At 32.4% G+C, this 19,969-nt stretch overlaps 1 protein-coding gene and 1 long non-coding RNA gene across 2 annotated transcripts; both read right to left on the bottom strand.

Moving 5' to 3' along the window:
• Positions 1 to 8,032: 8,032 nt before the first annotated feature.
• On the bottom strand, positions 8,033 to 14,499 carry LOC127718852 (uncharacterized). Its single transcript, XR_007989980.1, has 4 exons — positions 14,237 to 14,499; positions 13,493 to 13,673; positions 12,430 to 12,560; positions 8,033 to 9,528 (listed from the first exon to the last, which is right to left on the bottom strand). It is a non-coding gene; the product is annotated as an uncharacterized LOC127718852 (long non-coding RNA).
• A 1,700-nt stretch (positions 14,500 to 16,199) lies between these two features.
• LOC127718774 (uncharacterized) lies at positions 16,200 to 19,718 on the bottom strand. The gene is made up of 3 exons (XM_052224823.1): positions 18,682 to 19,718; positions 17,213 to 17,404; positions 16,200 to 16,336 (listed from the first exon to the last, which is right to left on the bottom strand). Exons 1-3 carry the CDS (start codon positions 18,686 to 18,688, stop codon positions 16,200 to 16,202), a joined length of 336 nt encoding a protein of 111 aa, XP_052080783.1. The 5' UTR covers positions 18,689 to 19,718.
• Positions 19,719 to 19,969: the final 251 nt, after the last annotated feature.

Below are 19,969 nucleotides of genomic sequence, written 5' to 3'. Positions count from 1 at the left end.
TTTCTCCTCGTCTTTTGCAAAGTTATTTACAAACCCAGAATATTAATTTCCAAAATCCTACGGCCCCCATGACCCATCTTCTGAATATCAAATGGTCATTCCCTAAGGAATTGAATTCGTTGACAGTCAACTGGTATTCAGGACTTTGTTTTGGCTGTGGCACCTTCGCTGGTGCATAAGTTCACAAAGGAATGATATATAAACTTCCAGATTACTAGATTACAATGTCATTTTCAATACTGCGTAACTTGAAGAATTGCGTTCTTTTAAATTATAATTCATAAATATGCCCATTTTGATTAACGCTTTATAAATAATACGCTTCCGCAGCGCTTTTCTGGATTAATCTTCATTGGGAATGTTCAAAACCAAATATTTAAAGGCCAAGGATGTATACGAATTGAATATATGTAGACCTATAGATATGACTAAAAAATGAAATATAAAAGCAAAATCTATCTACGGTCAACTTAATTTACCTTAGTGAAATCATCAACAATATAAAAATAAGAAGATATGGTATGATTACCAAAAAGACAATTATCCACCAGAGACAAAATGACGTAGATGTAAGAAACTGTAAACACAGCACGGCCTCCAACAATGAGCAAAACCAATAACGTAAGTAAATTATAAAGGTTCCCAAAATGCGAAAAAATGTGAAACATTTCAGGCAACAGGACTCCCCCCCCCCCCCCCAAAAAAAAAATAATTTTTAAATTAAAAAAGAAATCAACAGCTTGATTTACGTACTACAGAATAAACAAAAATCAAATATGAAAGACATGTATATCGAAGCCACAACACTGATGTACATGTATGACATCATCATAACGTCATAGAAATAGCTAAATGACGTCATGAAATAATGAAAAATGAAAACAGAATGAAAGACAATTGACAGAACGTCATTATATTATGCTCTCATAGCTGAATTCAATGTTTATTTAAATAACATTAAACATCGGCCCGATCGGCCCTTTGGCAGTTAAAGAACACCTAAATCGACCCAATCGGCCTTTTGGCAGTTAAAGGCAACGTCAATGAGGGTGGTAAAGGGTTATTTTCGTGCAACGTGATCGCCGTTTTTTATTTCACGATCAACGTGTTTTTACTTTTTTATTTGACGTTCAGTCGTGCAAGACAGGTGCCTCGTTCAACGTGTTCTGCTTATTTAATTTTACGTGCATCGTGATTTTCAAATGCTAATTTTGCGTGCTCGGTATTTTTCAAATAAAATTCAAACACTTGGCAGGGATCGTCAAGAAATACTTTTTTAAAAGCCGTTAACCATTTATATCATAAATGTGTATACTAAATCGGGAATAACAAGTAAAACAGAGAGTTTATATATACAAGAAGACAGTGACTCAGTTACAAAAGGTTCACATCAAAGTCTTTATTTTTCGTGCAACGTTCATGACAGAAATTATTTCACGTTCAACGTGAAATTATGTCTTATTTCACGTTTTTTCCGTGCAAGCACCCCCCCTTTACCACCCTCGTCAATCGGCCCGATCGGCCCAATGGCAGTTAAAGGTAACGTCAATCGGCCCTGATCGACCCGTTGGCAGTATAAGGGTTAATCTTAAGCTAAAGATTGTGAAGATTAAGCAGCAGACCATCATAAGATATTTCGACTGAAATATCAATGTTGTAAATTAAAGATCTTACCTCTGCATTGGGTGAATCTATGACATAATTTCCGAAAGGTACAAATTATAACCGCAGTTAAGAAAGTAACCAGCAGAAACGTATTTATTCTATTACCTACAAGACAAAAATCTGTTTTTTAACACTGAGAGAGAGAGAGAGAGAGAGAGAGAGATCAAAATGTCATATTTGCTTATTTTACTACATATCTTCAGAAGTATTTCTGCGTAACTTTCAACCATTTTTACTATAGCATTAGTTTATGAATATTAAATTAATGTACCTAATCATATAAAACTCACCATCATGTACATCTTCTTTGACTGTCTCGACCTTTGGTATGACCGCATGCACATTCTGAACAGTATCGGTTATGGTCTTAAGCTTTCCAAAATCTGAAACCGTAACGACAAATGTGATCTTCCTAACAGTCAACTTACCCGCTGTTCTCGTAAATTCAAATTTAATCGTATCTCTTAATTTTTAAATATGAGACTCAGTGCAAGTTTGATGTTATTATAAATGTTTGCTGTAACATTTTAACAAACACAAGGGTTTTTTAAAAGTCTTTGCACAATATTATTAGGTGATCTACAAACTAGTTTTTAAAGCAATATACACACCAAGTGCAATTTTATCATGATAATTCAGTATGGACTTTCTTTATAAGATTTCTCGGGGGGGGGGGGGGGGGGGGGGGGGGGGGGAGGAGAGACTTCAATACTAAACTGATAGGGGTTGTGTTACCCAACCCTCTTCATATAATTTCAATTTGAAACATGCATACCTTTTCCTATATTCCGCAAGTAAAAAATTAATGTGACTATTTCCAATATCGGTTGGGTTTTGTGTGGTGTGTTGGAAAAGTGGAATATCAAAGTATCAAAAGAGGGAACATTTGTGGATAAACAGACAGCCGGGAACACCAACAATGACTATAGATGAAGAAGAATTACAAATAATATAAGTAATGCATGGGAAGCTATAATATATATCTGAAAGTTTCCCCCACCTATTCAAATAATATTTTGATCCCGACAATATTTTGTTTTCAATACCTCTGAGTAAGAATAACGTTATATATAGAGAATATCATATGGCTTTTTCAATATCACATCCGTTTCAACCCGAGACACCAATATAATCCCAAGAGCTCTGCTCGAGGGATTATATACACCTTATCGCTAATCCCGCTTGACCCGAGAATCAGTCCCGCTCGAACTTTTGACGTCATACAACAATCACTTTTCCATTGTGGCGTTAGATATTTTCTATTATGACGTCAAAATTTTACGGGAACTTGTGTGATGTCCAGTAATGGCGGACAAATAGCGATAAGGTGTATTGGTTGAGGGTTGATACGGTGTGTGATATTGAAAAAGCTATATCATATACACTTTATGATATACATATACCTTACGTAGATGTTTTTTTATGTGACATGACGTCATACAGATAAGGAGGTTTAAAATGACGTCATACATATTATAGGTTTGATATGACGTCATACAGATTAGGGGTTTGATAAAGCTTTTGCAACCGTGCTGATATTGATATCATCACGGGTGGCTGATACAGCACGCTTGCCTAATATGAGGCAGGTGTTACCTGTGAAAGGGGACGAAGTCAGAAAACCTTTAGAATCCCGTTAAGGTGGTAATGGAGTATGAATTAAAAATTGATAGAATTTTTTCATACCAAAGGCGGATCTGGGGGGGGGGGGGGGGGGGCCCTTTGTGGGAAAAATTTGGTTGATCATATAGGGAATCACTGAAGCATGACTGGAGCGGGCCCCCTTAACAGGTCAGCCAGTGCTCCCCATCCCCCCTTATGAAAAGTTCTGGATCCGCCACTGCATACTTTGCTTAAATGTAGTATATATTGTGATATGTTCAAAAATATAATAAAAAATGATAGGTTATCGAGCATTTTCTGAAGCTACAGATTGTGACAAAATGACACATTTTGTATGGATTATTGAGAATATTATAAGAAAGGATAGGGTCACTACAATTTTTCCGGCTAAAATATAAAATAGCAAAATTTAATTTAAATTCCTTTAGAAAATTTCAGAGTCATATTTTTCTGAAATTTTCCCGACCATTACACATATTTTCAAGCTTGAAAAGGTGACCAATTCCAGCGGCACATCATATCACCTTGTATAAAGGAAGTGCCACTAGTAATTTCAATTTATATGGAAAATGTGGAAGGTGATATACGATACTATTAAATATGGATGCCTTGGAGACATTCCAGACACACCAATACAATAGACAATAACACTATTGAAGCTAGTGAAAACTTGAACAGTTCTATGCTTTCGAAGGGCAACTATTCAATGTCTCAAATAGCTTATAACAGTTGTCTTCTTAAAACGTACAGAAAAAAAGTAAAATTAACTGACGACTGCTAAAAAAAAAAAAAAAACACAAACAAACAAACATGTCGAGGCCTTTAGTTTTCTCGTTTGAATTGTTTTACATTTGTAATTTCAAGGCCTTTTATATCCAACTATACTGTATGGGTTTTTTTTCTTTTGAGAAGGCTATACGGTTGCCTATAATTGTTTATATCCACTTCATTTGATCTTCGGTTGATAAAAATTTAAAAGAAGATGTCGTATGATTGCCAATCCAACAACTCTCCATAAGAAATCAAATGACACAGAAATTTACAGCTATATGTCATCGTACGGCCTTCAACAATGAGCAAAGTCCATACTGCACAGTCAGCTATAAAAGGCCCCAAAATTACAAATCTAAAACAATTTAAAGGAGAAAACTAACGGCCTAATTGATGTACAAAAAATGAACGAAAAACACATATCATGTAACACAGCAACAAACGACAGCCACTGAATTACAGGCTCCTGACTTGGGACAGGCATATACATAAAGTTGTCTCATTTGCAATTACACCACATCTAATTTTTATAAACATCCGAAAAACATCACACCATAAAACAGTATAGAAATGGGCTTAAGTCATATAAGTGTTACAGTTTCAGCGTCTATATACATAGAGTAGAAACACTCTAACAGTGGTCATGAAAGTGTCTTATTTTCTTGCTTCAGACTTTAAACTCTGATTGAAGGTTGTAAAATTCAATATACATCATATCTCATTGGGATGCATGACCTTTGAGCAATGGGTTTGCAAGTGGCTACTGTGAATGTAGAAGGTGATAACATAAAAACATTGGTTTAAATTTGTGTGACAAGGTAAACGTTGCTAGAAATAATCATTTTTCATTGTTTCTTCACCATGTTTACTGCATCGCGTTACAATACAAATTTCTCACTTCTTGCTAATAGATCTGGTGATGTGAAGTTGATTTCTCTTTTTTCTTCTCATTGTATCATTTTCCTTTTTTTACTCTTTTGTGATGGTAAGCCATCATGCATGTTATTGTATATATAAAACAAAAGTTGTGTCAATTTTGCACAATACCTCAGTGTAACATGTAGGTACTTTATGAAGATATGCGGTTGTAAATGACACATTCTATGTAGAATGATTTTATAATTTTGAATAAGAAAAATAAATGTCAATTGTCATTATTAAAAATTCAGCTTCATTTCGGTGTCACTTCTTTTTCTTTTGGCAGTAAGTTTGTCACTAATAAAATTATTGAAATATATGATAAAGAAGAGTTGTTCTGCGAGTTCATTTTTGAAATTATTTATTAAAAGGTATGATTTAAAACTAAAAGATGTATTTTTTTGTTAATTGTCTGCGTTTAATATTTTTTATGTCATACAATGCTTATTTCTTATTCCTTGAAAGTTGTTTTGTATTTTTTTTATAAAAAGGTAACTAAAAGGGTCTATATTCTTCATACTTGAGTGACTCATTTTCTTTAAATTTGAGTGCCCCATTATTTTCTATTTTTTACTTTTTTGCCATATTTTTCTTTATTCATAATTTGTTTGCTATTTTTTTCTGCACATTTTGTTGGTTCTTTAAAACCCCACGCAGACCCTCATCTACGAGTGGACTTTGTATCTAAGTTTTAAAAACACATTTAATGAAATAAGAAGAACGATTTTAAGTTAAATTTCCTGAAGATTATACACATGAAAGTGAGATTACTAGTTTTAAAGAAGCCCGTATGTCGGCGGATAACAAAACATTCAAATTCGATTTATTATGGATCTTTGTACAGATACAAGTCTGTCTGATTGATATGCGGTAAGTTTCCCAAAAGAACTCTAGGAATAATCCAGAATCTGTTGAAAAAGAAACGGAAATACCGCAACGTTTCCGATGTTGGTTCTATTGTTAATTATCAAATAAGACAAGAAAATAGATAAAAAAAGGGAGTTAACTTTAAATTCATAAATTGAATAAATTTGGAAATTTACTTTTTTTCTTGTTCAGATTTTAATTTGTTTCTTTAGATACATCAATGGTATTTGGTATGTTAGTGTTTAATATTGAGAGGGCGAGTTGTGTACCACAAAGACCGCATTTTTCACTTGACCCTTGACCTCAAGGTCAAATTATTGAAACTTGCCTAAGTGTTATATTATAAACCTGTAGTTAATTGTCCAAGCCGTAACATTTTTGTCTTTTGAGATAAATGGATGATGTATTGTATGTTTTTGTAAAACCATGGGACAACTTGTTGTATACCATCATGACAGCTAGCAATTTAGCCTTGACCTTTTGCTTCAAGGTTAAATAATTGATATTTCAAGTATGCATGATTGATTGGATGTCAAAAATTTTGTTTTCATTGTTATACAGATTAATATGAAGTTTGTTAAGTACGTGTAAAATGAAAGGAGGGTAGGTCATGTGCTATAAGGACTGCAATGCGACTTGACCTTTGAACCCAAGGTCAATGATTGATATTTATGCCCCCGCCGTAGCGGGGGGGGGCATTAAGTTTTACCCTTGTCCGTCTGTACGTACGTACGTACGTACGTCCCGAAATTGGTTTCCGTTCTCTAGCTTTAGTTTGCCTGAACCAAATGTTATGAAACTTATACACAATGCTTATTACCACAAAACATAGATCAAGTTTGAATTTTGGTGGCGTCACTTTTACCGTTCTAGAGTTATGCCCCTTTAGAAATGGAAAAATTGCAAAATTTTTATTTTCTTCTAAATATCAAGTAATTTTATTAAAATTGGAGTTATCTTCCTTTGTCCATGATTATAGTTGAATCAACTACAATCAATGCTTTATACAATGCAATGTTTAATTTTGACTTCCACTTATAAAACACAGATCAAGTTGAATTTGGGTAGTGTCATTTTAATCATTATTGAGTTATGCCCCTTTATAAATCGAAAGATTGCAAAATTTTTAGTTTCCATTCTGTAACTTAAGTTTGCCCCAACCAAACATGAAACCTATACACAATATTCATTACCACAAAACTAAGATCAAGTACAAATTTTTTGTTTCCGTTTTCTAACTTTAGTTTGCCTCAACCAAATGTTATGAAACTTATACACAATGCTTATTACTACACAATACAGATTAAGTATGAAATTTGATGGCAACACTTTTACCATTCTTGAGTTATGTCCCTTTATAAACATAAAAATTGCTGAATTTTAGTTTCCATTCTCTAACTTTAGTTTGTCTCAACCAAATGTTATAAAACTTATACACAACCGTTCTAGAGTTATGCGTGTTTACAAATAGAAAAATTGCTGAATTTTTAGTTTCTGTTCTCTACTTTAGTTAGCCTCAACCAAATGTTATGAGACTTACACACAATGCTTACTACCACAAAACTCAGATCAAGTTCAAATTTGGGTAGCGTCACTTTTACCGTTCTTCAGTTATGTCCCTTTATAACTATATGATATGCAAGCGGGGGCATCATGTGTCCACATGTGGACACTATCCACATTTATTTTCACATTTGAAGCTAGAACTTGTATTGTATTTTCATAAAAACAATTTTTGGTTTGTCCTTTTATGGGAAAAAGTTGATGCATAGTCAAAACCGAAGACAACCATCTTACTCCGGACTGTGTAATGACATTTGTATGCGCAATTTGTGGGTAATTCCAGGTTTTACAGTGCACTTATCCAGTTTTTTATACAATTAGTAGACGATTTCTGAACAATCTTTATCACTCCTTTAACAACATCAAAAACATGAAAAAGGGGGACTTAAGATCCATATTGAATAGAAAGATTTGAAATGAAAAATAAGTATAATTTTCTGTGATCAGTTAATTTCTTGAGTAACAGCTACAGACTATAGTACACTGGATAAGTTTGGATATGAATCCTGCAGCCGGTGTGGAAGGAATTTGATATTGTTGATCCGATCACACATGTCACACTCATTTTGTGTGTTTCTTGAATGAAATAATTGGCAACAAATTTGTACTATGTATGATTATTTATTTTCTCATCAGGAAATGAGGATATATTTGACATTTTCCAACAAATACAAAGCATAGTTTTTTTTTTATATTATAAACAGTCATTAAAAATTACATCATCATTACTCTTTTTATTTAAACCAAATAACATTTATTTCTTGGTTCTCAGCCCCTTCCTAATGTTAACTTTATGTTCAAAATATTTCTTTTTAATTTGGCAAAGCCTTTTAAGAATGAAAAGAAAAGTTGGCTTTTAAAAATTTATTTGATGTAAAATGGACCCTCAAATAACCTATATATATATTCATTGCTATACCATGTATATGTCTAGGAAGCAGACATATATACACAACAAGACCAATACTGGCTCTGAACCTGCCTCTCCATTCAATTGATTGAGGTAATATGCATTCCATAGCATAAATAATCATTCCCAGAACAAATATTAAAATCATTTGCATTCTCTGTCATAAAAGCCAAGAAAAAATTGAACTCCAGCAGTATAAACTTAACCAATATCATTACATACAAATGTATAAGGATAAATATAAATGATGCTTTTTACAACGCAGGTAAAAAACTAACCAATACCAGGACATATGGACGGACAAGGGGAAATCTAAATGCCCTTTCCCTTTTTGATATTGGAGCATAAAAAAATTCCTTCCCCCTGTATCATTTAGTGAACTTGAGAACAAGGTAATTTTCCATGACCTAATTATTGCATACTATTTCAATCTTCATGAAGAAAATCAAACAGTTTTTGAATAACTCTTGTACATTTAGTTACTCTCACACTTCCCTTGTTAGACTTTTCAGCAAGTAAAGCTTTAAGTCCATCTATACCATCTCGATGTACTGCTAACTTAAAGTGAGACAATTTAAGGTTAGATTTTGATGCCTTCAGTGCACAAGATTTTGAAATAGCTTCACAATTTATAGCATGAGAAAAACTGTTCAAGTTTTCTTGGATAACATGTGAATCATAAGGATAACTAACAGGTAATGAAAATTCTACCACATTATCCTTAAAATTCCCTCTTTCAATTACAAGTTTGTATAAAACTTTGGTGTCATGTATAGCATTGTGAGCATCATAAGTATCGCCTAAGAGCTCTCTTACAAGAGATGTTTGGCTGTATGAAGACATACCAGGAACAACACTTTTAAATAAATCTAAGGTGTCACAAAAAGCACAAACATGTAAGCAAAATTCATTCCACATGTTATGAATATGCAATTGGTTATATAACACATGAGTATCAAAGCGTTTGATGTTGTGACCTACAAGAATACATTTACTAGGAAAACTTGATAAAAATATAATAAAGTCCGTCAATGCTTCATGGGCCAACTTGTATTGAACTGCAGTGCTGTTGTGAAACATCTGATTACCATTCACAAAAATTTGTGTGACCTCTGATGCTTCTTTGGATATTGCCTGGGATGGAAAAATGTAAGTGCTAAAATTCAGAGTTTCTGAATAGGCTGCTAATTGGGTTATGTCAGATTTCCTACCTACAATAGAACAATAAAAAAAATGCATCTTTGATGACAAGGAGTATAAGTGAAATATCAAAACAACTTTTATCTGGCTTCATACATACACATTTACACACTTATAAAGCCACACAATCTTGCTTTCAATTATTATTGACACACGCATGTCAAGGTGAATATAAAATATAATAAATATATAATGGAAATCGGCTATGTATGAAAGAGACAGCAACTGAACAACAAAAAATGGATGTTTGACACTAAATCTGTTCTGGACAAACAAATTGACATCAGACAATAAACTTAAAAAGTTGCTATTTAAATGTGTGCAAATTTGTGATTCAAACATTGCTGTTGTATTAAAAATAAAACAAATCGCTATGAGCTGATTACAATTTTAAGCTCACCTGGCCCAAAGGGCCAAGTGAGCTTTTCTCATCACTTGGCGTCCGTCGTCGTCGTTAACTTTTACAAAAATCTTCTCCTCTGAAACTACTAGACCAAATTTGACCAAACTTGGCCACAATCATCATTGGGGTATCTAGTTTAAAAAATTCGTAAGGGTTCCGCGGAACCCAGTGTCTCGCCTACTTTTTCTGTTTATCGCAGGCTCAACAAAAATGAGGAAGTAAATCAATAAAAATATTCCTCTTGGTACTATCTTTTGATTGTAAGAAGCTTCTGTCCAAGTTTGGTAAAAATCCAGGATAGTTTATGAATCTAATAAATGTTTAAAAACTTTAACTGCAGACTGAATGTAATGTTAACTGGAAGAAAACAAAATTTCCTTCTAGATACTAGCATTTGATCATAAACAAGCTTCTGTCCAAGTTTGGTACAAATCCAAAATAGTATAAGAAAGTTATTAAAATTTTAAAAACTTTAACCACAGAGTGAAAGTGTTGTTTCCTGACAGAAAATCTAAGTCCATTTAAAAGTAAAATACGGAAAAAATGGATTTATTTTTTTACAAAATTTCCTTCTAGATACTAGCTTTTGATCATAAACAAGCTTCTGTCCAAGTTTGGTACAAATCCAAAATAGTATAAGAAAGTTATTAAAATTTTAAAAACTTTAACCACAGAGTGAATGTGTTGTTTCCTGGCAGAAAATCTAAGTCCATTTAAAAGTAAAATAAGGAAAAAATGGATTTATTTTTTTACAAAATTTACTTCTGGATACTATCTTATGATCATAAACAAGCTTCTGTCCAAGTTTGGTAGAAACCCAGGATAGTTTAAGAAAGTTATTAAAATTTTAAAAACTTTAACCACAGAGTGAATGTAATATTTCCCGGCAGAAAAACTAAGTCCATTTATAAGTAAAATACGGAAAAAATGGAATTTTATTTTTACAAAATTTACTTCTGGGTACTATCTTATGATCATAAATAAGCTTCTGTCCAAGTTTGGTAGAAATCCAGGATAGTTTAAGAAAGTTATTAAAATTTCAAAAACTTTAACCACAGAGTGAATATTTGTGGACGCCGCCGACGACAACGACGACGACGACGCCGACGGAATGTAGGATCGCTATGTCTCGCTTTTTCGACTAAAGTCGAAGGCTCGACAAAAATGTGTCCGGTGACCCGGCCAACCAACCAAGATGGCCACCATGGCTAAAAATAGAACATAGGGGTAAAATGTAGATTTTGGCTTATATCTCTGAAACCAAAGCATTTAGAGCAAATCTGACTGGGGTAAAGTTGTTTATCAGGTCAAGATCTATCTGCCCTGAAATTTTCAGATGAATCAGACAACCCATTGTTGGGTTGCTGCCCCTGAATTGGTAATTTTAAGGAAATTTTGCCGTTTTTGGTTATTATCTTGAATATTATTATAGATAGAGATAAACTGTAAACAGCAATAATGTTCAGCAAAGTAAGATCTACAAATAAGTCAACTTGACCAAAATGGTCAGTTGAACCCTGAAGGAGTTATTGCCCTTTATAGTCAATTTTTAACCATTTTTCGTAAATTTTTGTAATCTTTTACAAAAATCTTCTCCTCTGAAACTACTAAGACAAATTTAACCAAACTTGTCCACAATCATCATTAGGGTATCTAGTTTAAAAAATGTGTCTGATGACCCCGCCAGCGAAACCAAGATGGCCGACATGGCTAAAAAATAGTACATAGGGTAAAATGCAGTTTTTGGTTCATATCTCTGAAACCAAAGCATTTAGAGCAAATCTGATGAGGATAAAATTGTTCATTAGGTCAAGATCTATCTGCCCTGAAATTTTCAGACCAATCAGGCAACACGTTGTTGGGTTGCTGCCCCTGAATTGGTAATTTTAAGAAAACTTTGCAGCTTTTGGTTATTATCTTGAATATTATTATAAATAGAGATAAACTGTAAACAGCAATAATGTACAGCAAAGTTTGATCTACAAATAAGTCAGCATGACCAAAACTGTCAATTGACCCCTTAAGGAGTTATTGCCCTTTATAGTCAATTTTTTACAATTTTCATAAATTTTGTAAATTTTTGTAAATTTTTACAAAATATTTTCCACTGTAACTACCAGGCCAAGTTCATTATAGATAGAGATAATAGTAAGGAGCAAGAATGTTCAGTAAAGTAAGATCTACAAACACATCACCATCACCAAAACACAATTTTGTCATGAATCCATCTGTGTCCTTTGTTTAATATGCACATAGACCAAGGTGAGCGACACAGGCTCTTTAGAGCCTCTAGTTTGTTGGTGTACTGTGAGCAAAACATTTTTTTTAAAACTTCATTTTTTAACTTGTGGACTTTTTTTTAACTACTTCGTCTTACTTATTTTTTTGATTATTTTTTACCATGCAGACATTATTCATGTCAAAGTTCAATTTTCATTTTTCACATCAAGTGACTTGCATCACAAAATTAAACTGAGATTAAAACGTTAGACGTTAATTTTACACTTACTGAGGCCAGTTGTCTCTAAATCAAAAATTACTACTGGTGCTTTGACTCTTGTTCATTCAAAGGGATCTTTGTGATGTCTTGTATTTCAGGAATCTCCTGGGACTCTTTGTCTGTAACTTCAGATTTGAATCCTATAATTTGATCATAAATTATTGAAGGATTAACCTCTTTTATCATTGGCACCCATACCACGTCTCCTTATATCTATCTAATTTAATCTTGAAACAACAATTTTGATGAACTTAATACGTTTAAATAACAAATTCTCACAAACTGTAGTAATCACAAAGAAGAACCAGAATGTGTAATCCTCTTTTATCATTGGCACCCATACCACGTCTCCTTATATCTATCTAATTTAATCTTGAAACAACAATTTTGATGAACTTAATACGTTTAAATAACAAATTCTCACAAACTGTAGTAATCACAAAGAAGAACCAGAAGTGGGAGTGCCTCTAGAATATTTACATACATGCATAATTTTTTCCCCACACAAGACAACATTCTTTTAATATTTATTTATAACATAAAATAGTATAAAACATTTGTATTGGTTTCGCATAGTTGTGGTCATTTTTTTTTCAGAAACTGAAGATCTCATCGTATCTAGGCATATATATTGAAATATGAAGATTGGTTATTTTAACATTATAAAATCTATAGACAAGGAAAGTCCCAATATAATTTTAAAGTTCATAATAACAGTATAAATAAATCTTACTAAATGAAATATTTTAGGTTCAGGGCAAAAGGGGGGACAGTATAAATAAATCTTACTAAATGAAATATTTCAGGGCAAAAGGGGGGGGGGGAGGGTGCAAACTAAATAAAAATTACAAGCAGAGGGGAGGGGGGGGGCACAGATTTATTAAGGTAAAATTATCGAAATTAAGCTTTTGACAACCCATGCCATTCTTTGCAAATTTTAGGGAGGCACAAGCCCACCTCACCACCTGCCTGATTCTGCCCTTGATGTTATGACATGTTTCATTAAGTAAGATTTATTTAAATATTACATTTCATAAAACATTATTGGTGGCTTTTTAATACTAACATATACCTATTTCACTTTCGTAAGTTTTGCCTTCCCTTATTTCTTTACTAGCAGTCTTAGAGGTTCTTGTCTGCTTTAAGAAGAAACGTCTTCTCTTGGCTTCTTTGGTTTTTTTTCCTTTTCATATTTATTTTGGAGCTTCTTTTTATTGTTTCCTCTCCAGGAGACAGTCCCATGGATGCATGAACTTTCAAAGATATATATATATATGAAATAAAGAAAATAAGACAAAGTTTTGAAATGTGTATTTTCATACTGAATCAGATATGAATAGAGAAATAGCATATAAACTTAGATGTAGTTATAAATAAAGCAACAAGTTGTAGAAACTGATGTATATATAACATTCAATATCAAGTTGATTTATCTTGCATATATTTGTTGATTTATCTCCCTAAATTTTTTCCACTTAATATAAAAAAAAATGTTCTTTCTCAGACCATACAAATAATTATCTCCATACTGAATGTTTGGAGTTTTTTTCAATGAATGAAAATTATAACAACAAGCTTCAAGAAGATTAAATTAATTGGTCACCTGGAAATCCTGAGTCACTGCAATAAATCTCAGTTATTAATCTTGCATTATTGTTTACTTCTCAAAAATCACATTAATAAATGCACCCAAAAATTTCTAAATTACAGCAGTTTAAGATGAAAAGCCAAAAACTGCTAAAATAACTGTATTTTACATTGATCATCTATCTTTTAAATTTTTTAAAGAGCTAATGAAGGGTGCATATAGTTATACCTCACTAACATAGGCATATCCTTCATTCTTTTGCAAGATAGAAGAATCTACCCTGTAGCCCAAGCTTGCTGATGAGGAGTAGTGCTTCGCTTTTGGAGCTTTTGCAGCAAGCATGTTGTTAAAGTTTTCATTTGCTTGTGAGCTTGACAGGTATGCAAGTTTCCTTGGATTGACTGAGTCATTCCCCAAAAATATCTTCTCTAGGTCTGTCCGTAATGAATCAGATGTCAAGTCTTTTCCATGAGGTAAATTACTGTGCTTATATTTTTCCCCGTCTTTAAGAAATCCACACCATGATCTATTACAATGGGCGTGGTCCCCATACATGTGCTCTACTATAGCTTTTAGGCCATTTTCCATTCCTTCAACATCTCCTTTGTTTTGATCTATCATGAATGAAAAATTCTTCAATATAGAATTCATAACCATGTCAGAGAGCTGCTTATGTTGGCTTTTAATTGCATATAACTTTTTAATGACATTCTTTTTTACATGATTTCTGTCACTGGTTTTAATCATCTTTGATTCAGGATATATCTTTTTCAGCCTGTCGAATCCGGTCGTATCATCCTCACCTGCAATTTCATCTATGTTGATCCCTTTGTTCTTCACATCCATTACCATCTGAACTAGCATATCTGGCTCCATAGCCTTTGCTGAGCCTGTCCAATTTTTCTTACATTTGTGCTCTTTGGGCTGAATCCCCCTTTTTGTTGCACTGTCACAGATTCTGCATTGCTGACATCTTATTGCATGATGGACAACTCCTCCTGTATTTTTACCAATCAATGTTGATACACCTGAAATTATTTATTTCAATTTAAACTAGCTTAAATAAAATTTTGAGTTTAAAGGACATGAATGTCCCATATTGTAATATTGTTAGAGATAAGCAATATCTGCATTAGATCAAACTATAATTATTTTGATCAAGCTCACAGAGGAATACACCCTCCTCCTGGTCTATTCTGTTTTTTATTGTCCAAGCTTTATATTTTTCTTCAAAAGCAGTTAAAACCTTTAAGTTGAATTATCTCCCCTTTCAAAAATTTCACAACATTATCTTCCCTTGCAATAATCTGAATAAAAATGTTTTGTCTTTGTGCATATCAACATAATATGCTTTGCATGGAAACAAGTGTCATTATTATAAATTATAAGGATTTAAGAACCAAAATTTATCTTCAAACTCCTCTATCATATAAAGGTTTCATGAAAATTCAGTTTAACTAACATATTTGCAGAGAAATTATCAGATCTAAAAAAGACCTTTGTATGACAGTTAAGAATGATAATGTTAAGGATGTATGTATGTGAAATTAAAAAATAAATAGGACTATGTGACCTAATATTTCTAGCTTAAGGAAGTTCAGGAGTATACCGCCATCTTGAATTGTACAATCACAGTAAATAATGGGTCTAGTTCTTTGCCCAAATCTGCAAATTTGGAGACAGATTTGCCATTTATTGACATTATCAAAAATGTTTTAACAAATACCAAATATATGTGCTGTGCTTATAGAACTAATTTTTCAAATAAGCCATTAAAGGGGAAATACCTCTTTTTGTACAAAATTTATACTGGACATATAGGGAAATTTTCATTTTTTACTTGTAGCAAGAAAACAAGTTCGGTGACACCATTTTTTCTTTTTATTTTCTTAAAATATATTATAAAACCTATCTTCTCATATTTTATTTCAAAATTCTGTCTCATAGATTTCTTTGTATGCACAAAAATGTATTTTTTCACGAACAATCTAAGCAAATTTTGTCAATTTTGAACAACTAGTACCTTGAAAAATAGTATGGTGACCCATACTTTTTATCAATTTTTTGTAAAAAGGATAGTAAAAGCTTCATTTTGGCCAAGTATAAGAAAATTCTGTCTTTTTTATTCTATATCCCTGAACTACCTTAACGGAAAAGTAGTTTTTAAAATAAAATAAAATAAAATATCTGATTATTTGTTGAACTTTGTTCTTGTTGGATTAAACTCAGTTAAAGGCATGCCTGACAAACTGTTATATGCCCTTCCAGAACCCTTCTTTTGCCAGCAGGTGTCTGTTGATACTGTGATTCCTTTTCCTTCTTCATTTTCTATTGTATAAAAATAAAGCTTTCATTTATATTGTTTATATATTCAAATTGTTACCATGACAGTAAAGATTGCATCTGTGTAATTTGACTAATAACTGTATTTGAAAATTATCCTGTACATTTGTATCAATATGTTAATGCTTGAAATATGTGTAACTGGTAATGTTTCACAAATTTTTAATGAGGGTAGGTTTAGTGATCTCAAACTAATTCTTCGGTGTATTATTAAAACTGTGTTCTTGTGTGCAATCTGTACATTTGAACATATACCCAATTATGTCCCCTTTAACTTATCACGGTACTTAGAGTGAACAGAATTTCCTTATAAATTTTGATGTGGTTACTCATATGATAACCACTTATGTACATAACTGGAAAATAAACAAGGACTAAATTATGAAATTTTACAAAAGAGATCAATGGTACATGTATTATAGTGGTTTTGCCGGATTATTGCGGAATATTGTCCAAAGAAGAATCTCATTTTGCACAAAATTTTTCATCGCAAGCTTTATAAAATAAAAGTTATTTTTGTTTTGTTGTTGATAATAGATGCAATTAATTTTTAAGCTATATTGCACTAGTGCAAAATGGGAATACTACATATGTGATATAGGTCAATATATAATAGGAATTTGTTCCATACATTTTTTTGTTGGTTTTGGTGCTAAACAGAAGAAATAGTTCCTTGCATGTTTGTTGTTACAAACCCAAACTCTGTCTGACCGACAAAATGTCAGACAGAAATATTTTGAGTTTTTAGGTGAACATATAGTAGAAAATTTCAAATTTCTTTTTTGGTCAGACAAACAATTATACAGACTGTAAGACCAATAAATGATTATTATGATTATACTAATTTGTTTTTTTTCAAACCTGTGTTAATATTTAAACACCCAATTGCTTCTTCTAGTAAGTATTTATGCTCAGATTCTTTTGCATGATTCTCCAATACTTGGCCAACTTCATGTTCTCTGGCTTTCAAAGATTTAGTGTCTATACAGTGTACATTCATCGTTGAAAGCAGATTGTTAAGCTGGGTTTCCCCAATACCAGCATGGAGCATTCCTATAAAATTAAAATGTAATCAACAGAATTCACAGATTTGTAAATGATTGCAACTACATGTATATACATAACATAATAAACCAATTTGTGACTCACTATTTTATTTAACAAAGATTAAACTCAAAATATACATGTGTATGTTTAGAAATCTAGAAATTTATTTGGTATCATAGGCTACATGCATGACATGCATTTAAAATTTTTATTTACTATTTTAAGTGAATATTAATTTTCAATTATAATCTGACATGAATAAATATAAAACTAGTCAATACTTTATGTCATGACTTTATTCAAAGGATATTACTTATTTGTGAATTAAACTGGATGTGAGAGGGAAGGAAGGGAGGACTGAATTACAGAAAAATGCATTCACATTTCTAATAATACAACATTGGTAGGATGTATATTAAGTTACAACAATGTATTTGAAAAAAGTTTGCTGATTGAGAAATATTTTTAAAGTCACTTCCTACCCTTAAACATCCATGAGCACATTTTTAAAATCAAAATTTCACTGTACATCATGTACATGTAGAATAACTGATTTACTATACATCTGTGTTGAAAAAATATTGGTAACATTTGTATGAGGCTTAGAAACTTGGGAAATGCAAGGCTCTGCAAACATTTCAATCCGTTTTGCCCAAATACAAATAGTTTACCTATACTTTTCAACAATGTACATGCATTGCAGAGCTCTACATGTACATGTACATGTATTATATATATATTTTGAGACTGAAAAAAAAAAGTCTACAAAGGTTTTTATTCGTAAATACAACTACATAAAAAGTGCACCTGTTGCAGCTTTTGTATTAATGTCAAAAGTTCCACATCCTCTTTTACTATTTCTACTATGATGAGTTTTCCCCAACTTGATTTTTGTCACACCACCACATTCAGGACATTGGACATACATCAAGCCTGAAAATCCTAAAGGTTTAATCTTCAATCTCAGAAGAAATTGCCAAAGGGTCATTGTCTAGTACCAGCGGTAAGGTATATGTGTGGTCAAGATTGACATGAACCTCTACATGTACAGAAGGCATCTCAGAATCTGCGTCTTCATTATGATAAGAAGTGGGGGGGGGGGGGTCTGAAAGTGAGTCTTTGACGTTGGTGTTAATAAAATTATTTGCCCTAGAGAACGTGTTTGCTTTTTTGAATCTTCCTGATTGAGATCTTTCGGCCATCATTTGTAAGATTACTGCAGACGATACGATATAAATTGTACTTACGGCAAGCAGCAACACACAAAAAAATAACTTGTTTACCTCCCATTTTTTCTGTCGTCTACTTTTTGTGCAGAATCTGTGTGGGATTGCTTCATAAGCCACCAGGACGAAGATCATATTGTTAATTTACAGATCTACATCACAGTATTTATAAAAAGCAGTCCACTTTATCACGATCACAGTTTCTTTTTCATTTTTTTCCATTGTTCACCATGTTGTGCAGGTCGCCATGACGGAAGTAAACAATTTGCAGCAATCAAACTGAAATGAGATTATTTGTTTGATAATTGAGTTTATAAAATACGATTTTAAAAGCGTTTCTGATAATTTTCACAGATATAAAAAAAAAAGTTAAAATATTACTTTCATAAAATTTTACGACAGTTTACAACACTATGCGCAGCATGTTGCGCAGAAGGCGCGAAAATTTAAACACCCGATCTACCTTAAAAGAATGTATATTTAAATGGTTAAAAAGACTGAAAACTCTGCTATTTTAATGTAAACGAAAAGACGTGTTGCTATGAAGCATCGAGTTGTAAGGAACAGATCTGTACCAAAACCAACGTGTCACAATGATCCTTAATCATAGCGATCACCATTATATGACTTCATACAACTTTGAATCTGCATGTCTTTTTGTTAAAAGTATAACGAAAAAACAACAACATTAAAGCAAAGTCAACCATGAATTATAAAAAGGACATTATAAGAATACAAATGTTATTGTTATTGTGTTGTCGTCCATACTCTTTCCGGTAATCATACATACTAATTTTCGGGAAATCGTATGACATATATTGCAGCGTCCGCCAGGGGGAAATGCAACTGTTTGAAAAAGTTCGAAAAACGTTTACGATAATGATTTCATTAGTTTATTGATTTTTTATTTTGATTTTTAGTAGTTTTATTGATTTGCTTACTGATGTAAGGTACGTCCCCATAACATTTTACTAAAGTCCCGAGCCAAAACGATACCGGAAAAGATTTCTGCGCAGATGCGGGAAAATAAAAAAAAGTCTGAAAAAAAAGTTAAAAAAAAGTTAACGATTTTGAGTTCATTAGTACAATGAAAAATTCGGGAAAATTTTCCCGATTTTTTTTTTTTTTTTTTATTGATTTTTCTACTGTAATAGGGGACTTCGTCCCCTTATGATTGTATTACACATACAATATATCTGTATTTACTACTAAGTATATAATAAACTGTATTTAATAACGTCACACGTTTTTGGTCAAGTTCTAGGCGTATCGACCAACTTTGAAGCCATTTTTCTCAAAAACAAGGATGGTGACATATAAGTTTCTATACGTGTATGGATTCAGT

The sequence above is a fragment of the Mytilus californianus genome, unplaced genomic scaffold (genome assembly GCF_021869535.1).
Source record: "Mytilus californianus isolate M0D057914Y unplaced genomic scaffold, xbMytCali1.0.p SCAF_10, whole genome shotgun sequence".
Taxonomy (NCBI): Eukaryota; Metazoa; Mollusca; class Bivalvia; order Mytilida; family Mytilidae; genus Mytilus; species Mytilus californianus.
Note: the sequence above shows the minus strand (reverse complement) of the source record. Positions and strands in the feature narration are given on the sequence as shown.

Excerpts from the sequence above, each read along its gene's own strand:
- LOC127718774 (XM_052224823.1), bottom strand. Across the intron at positions 16,337-17,212 it reads GTGTTTAAATATTAACACAG|AAAATGAAGAAGGAAAAGGA; the intron begins GTTTGAAAAAAA and ends TTTATACAATAG.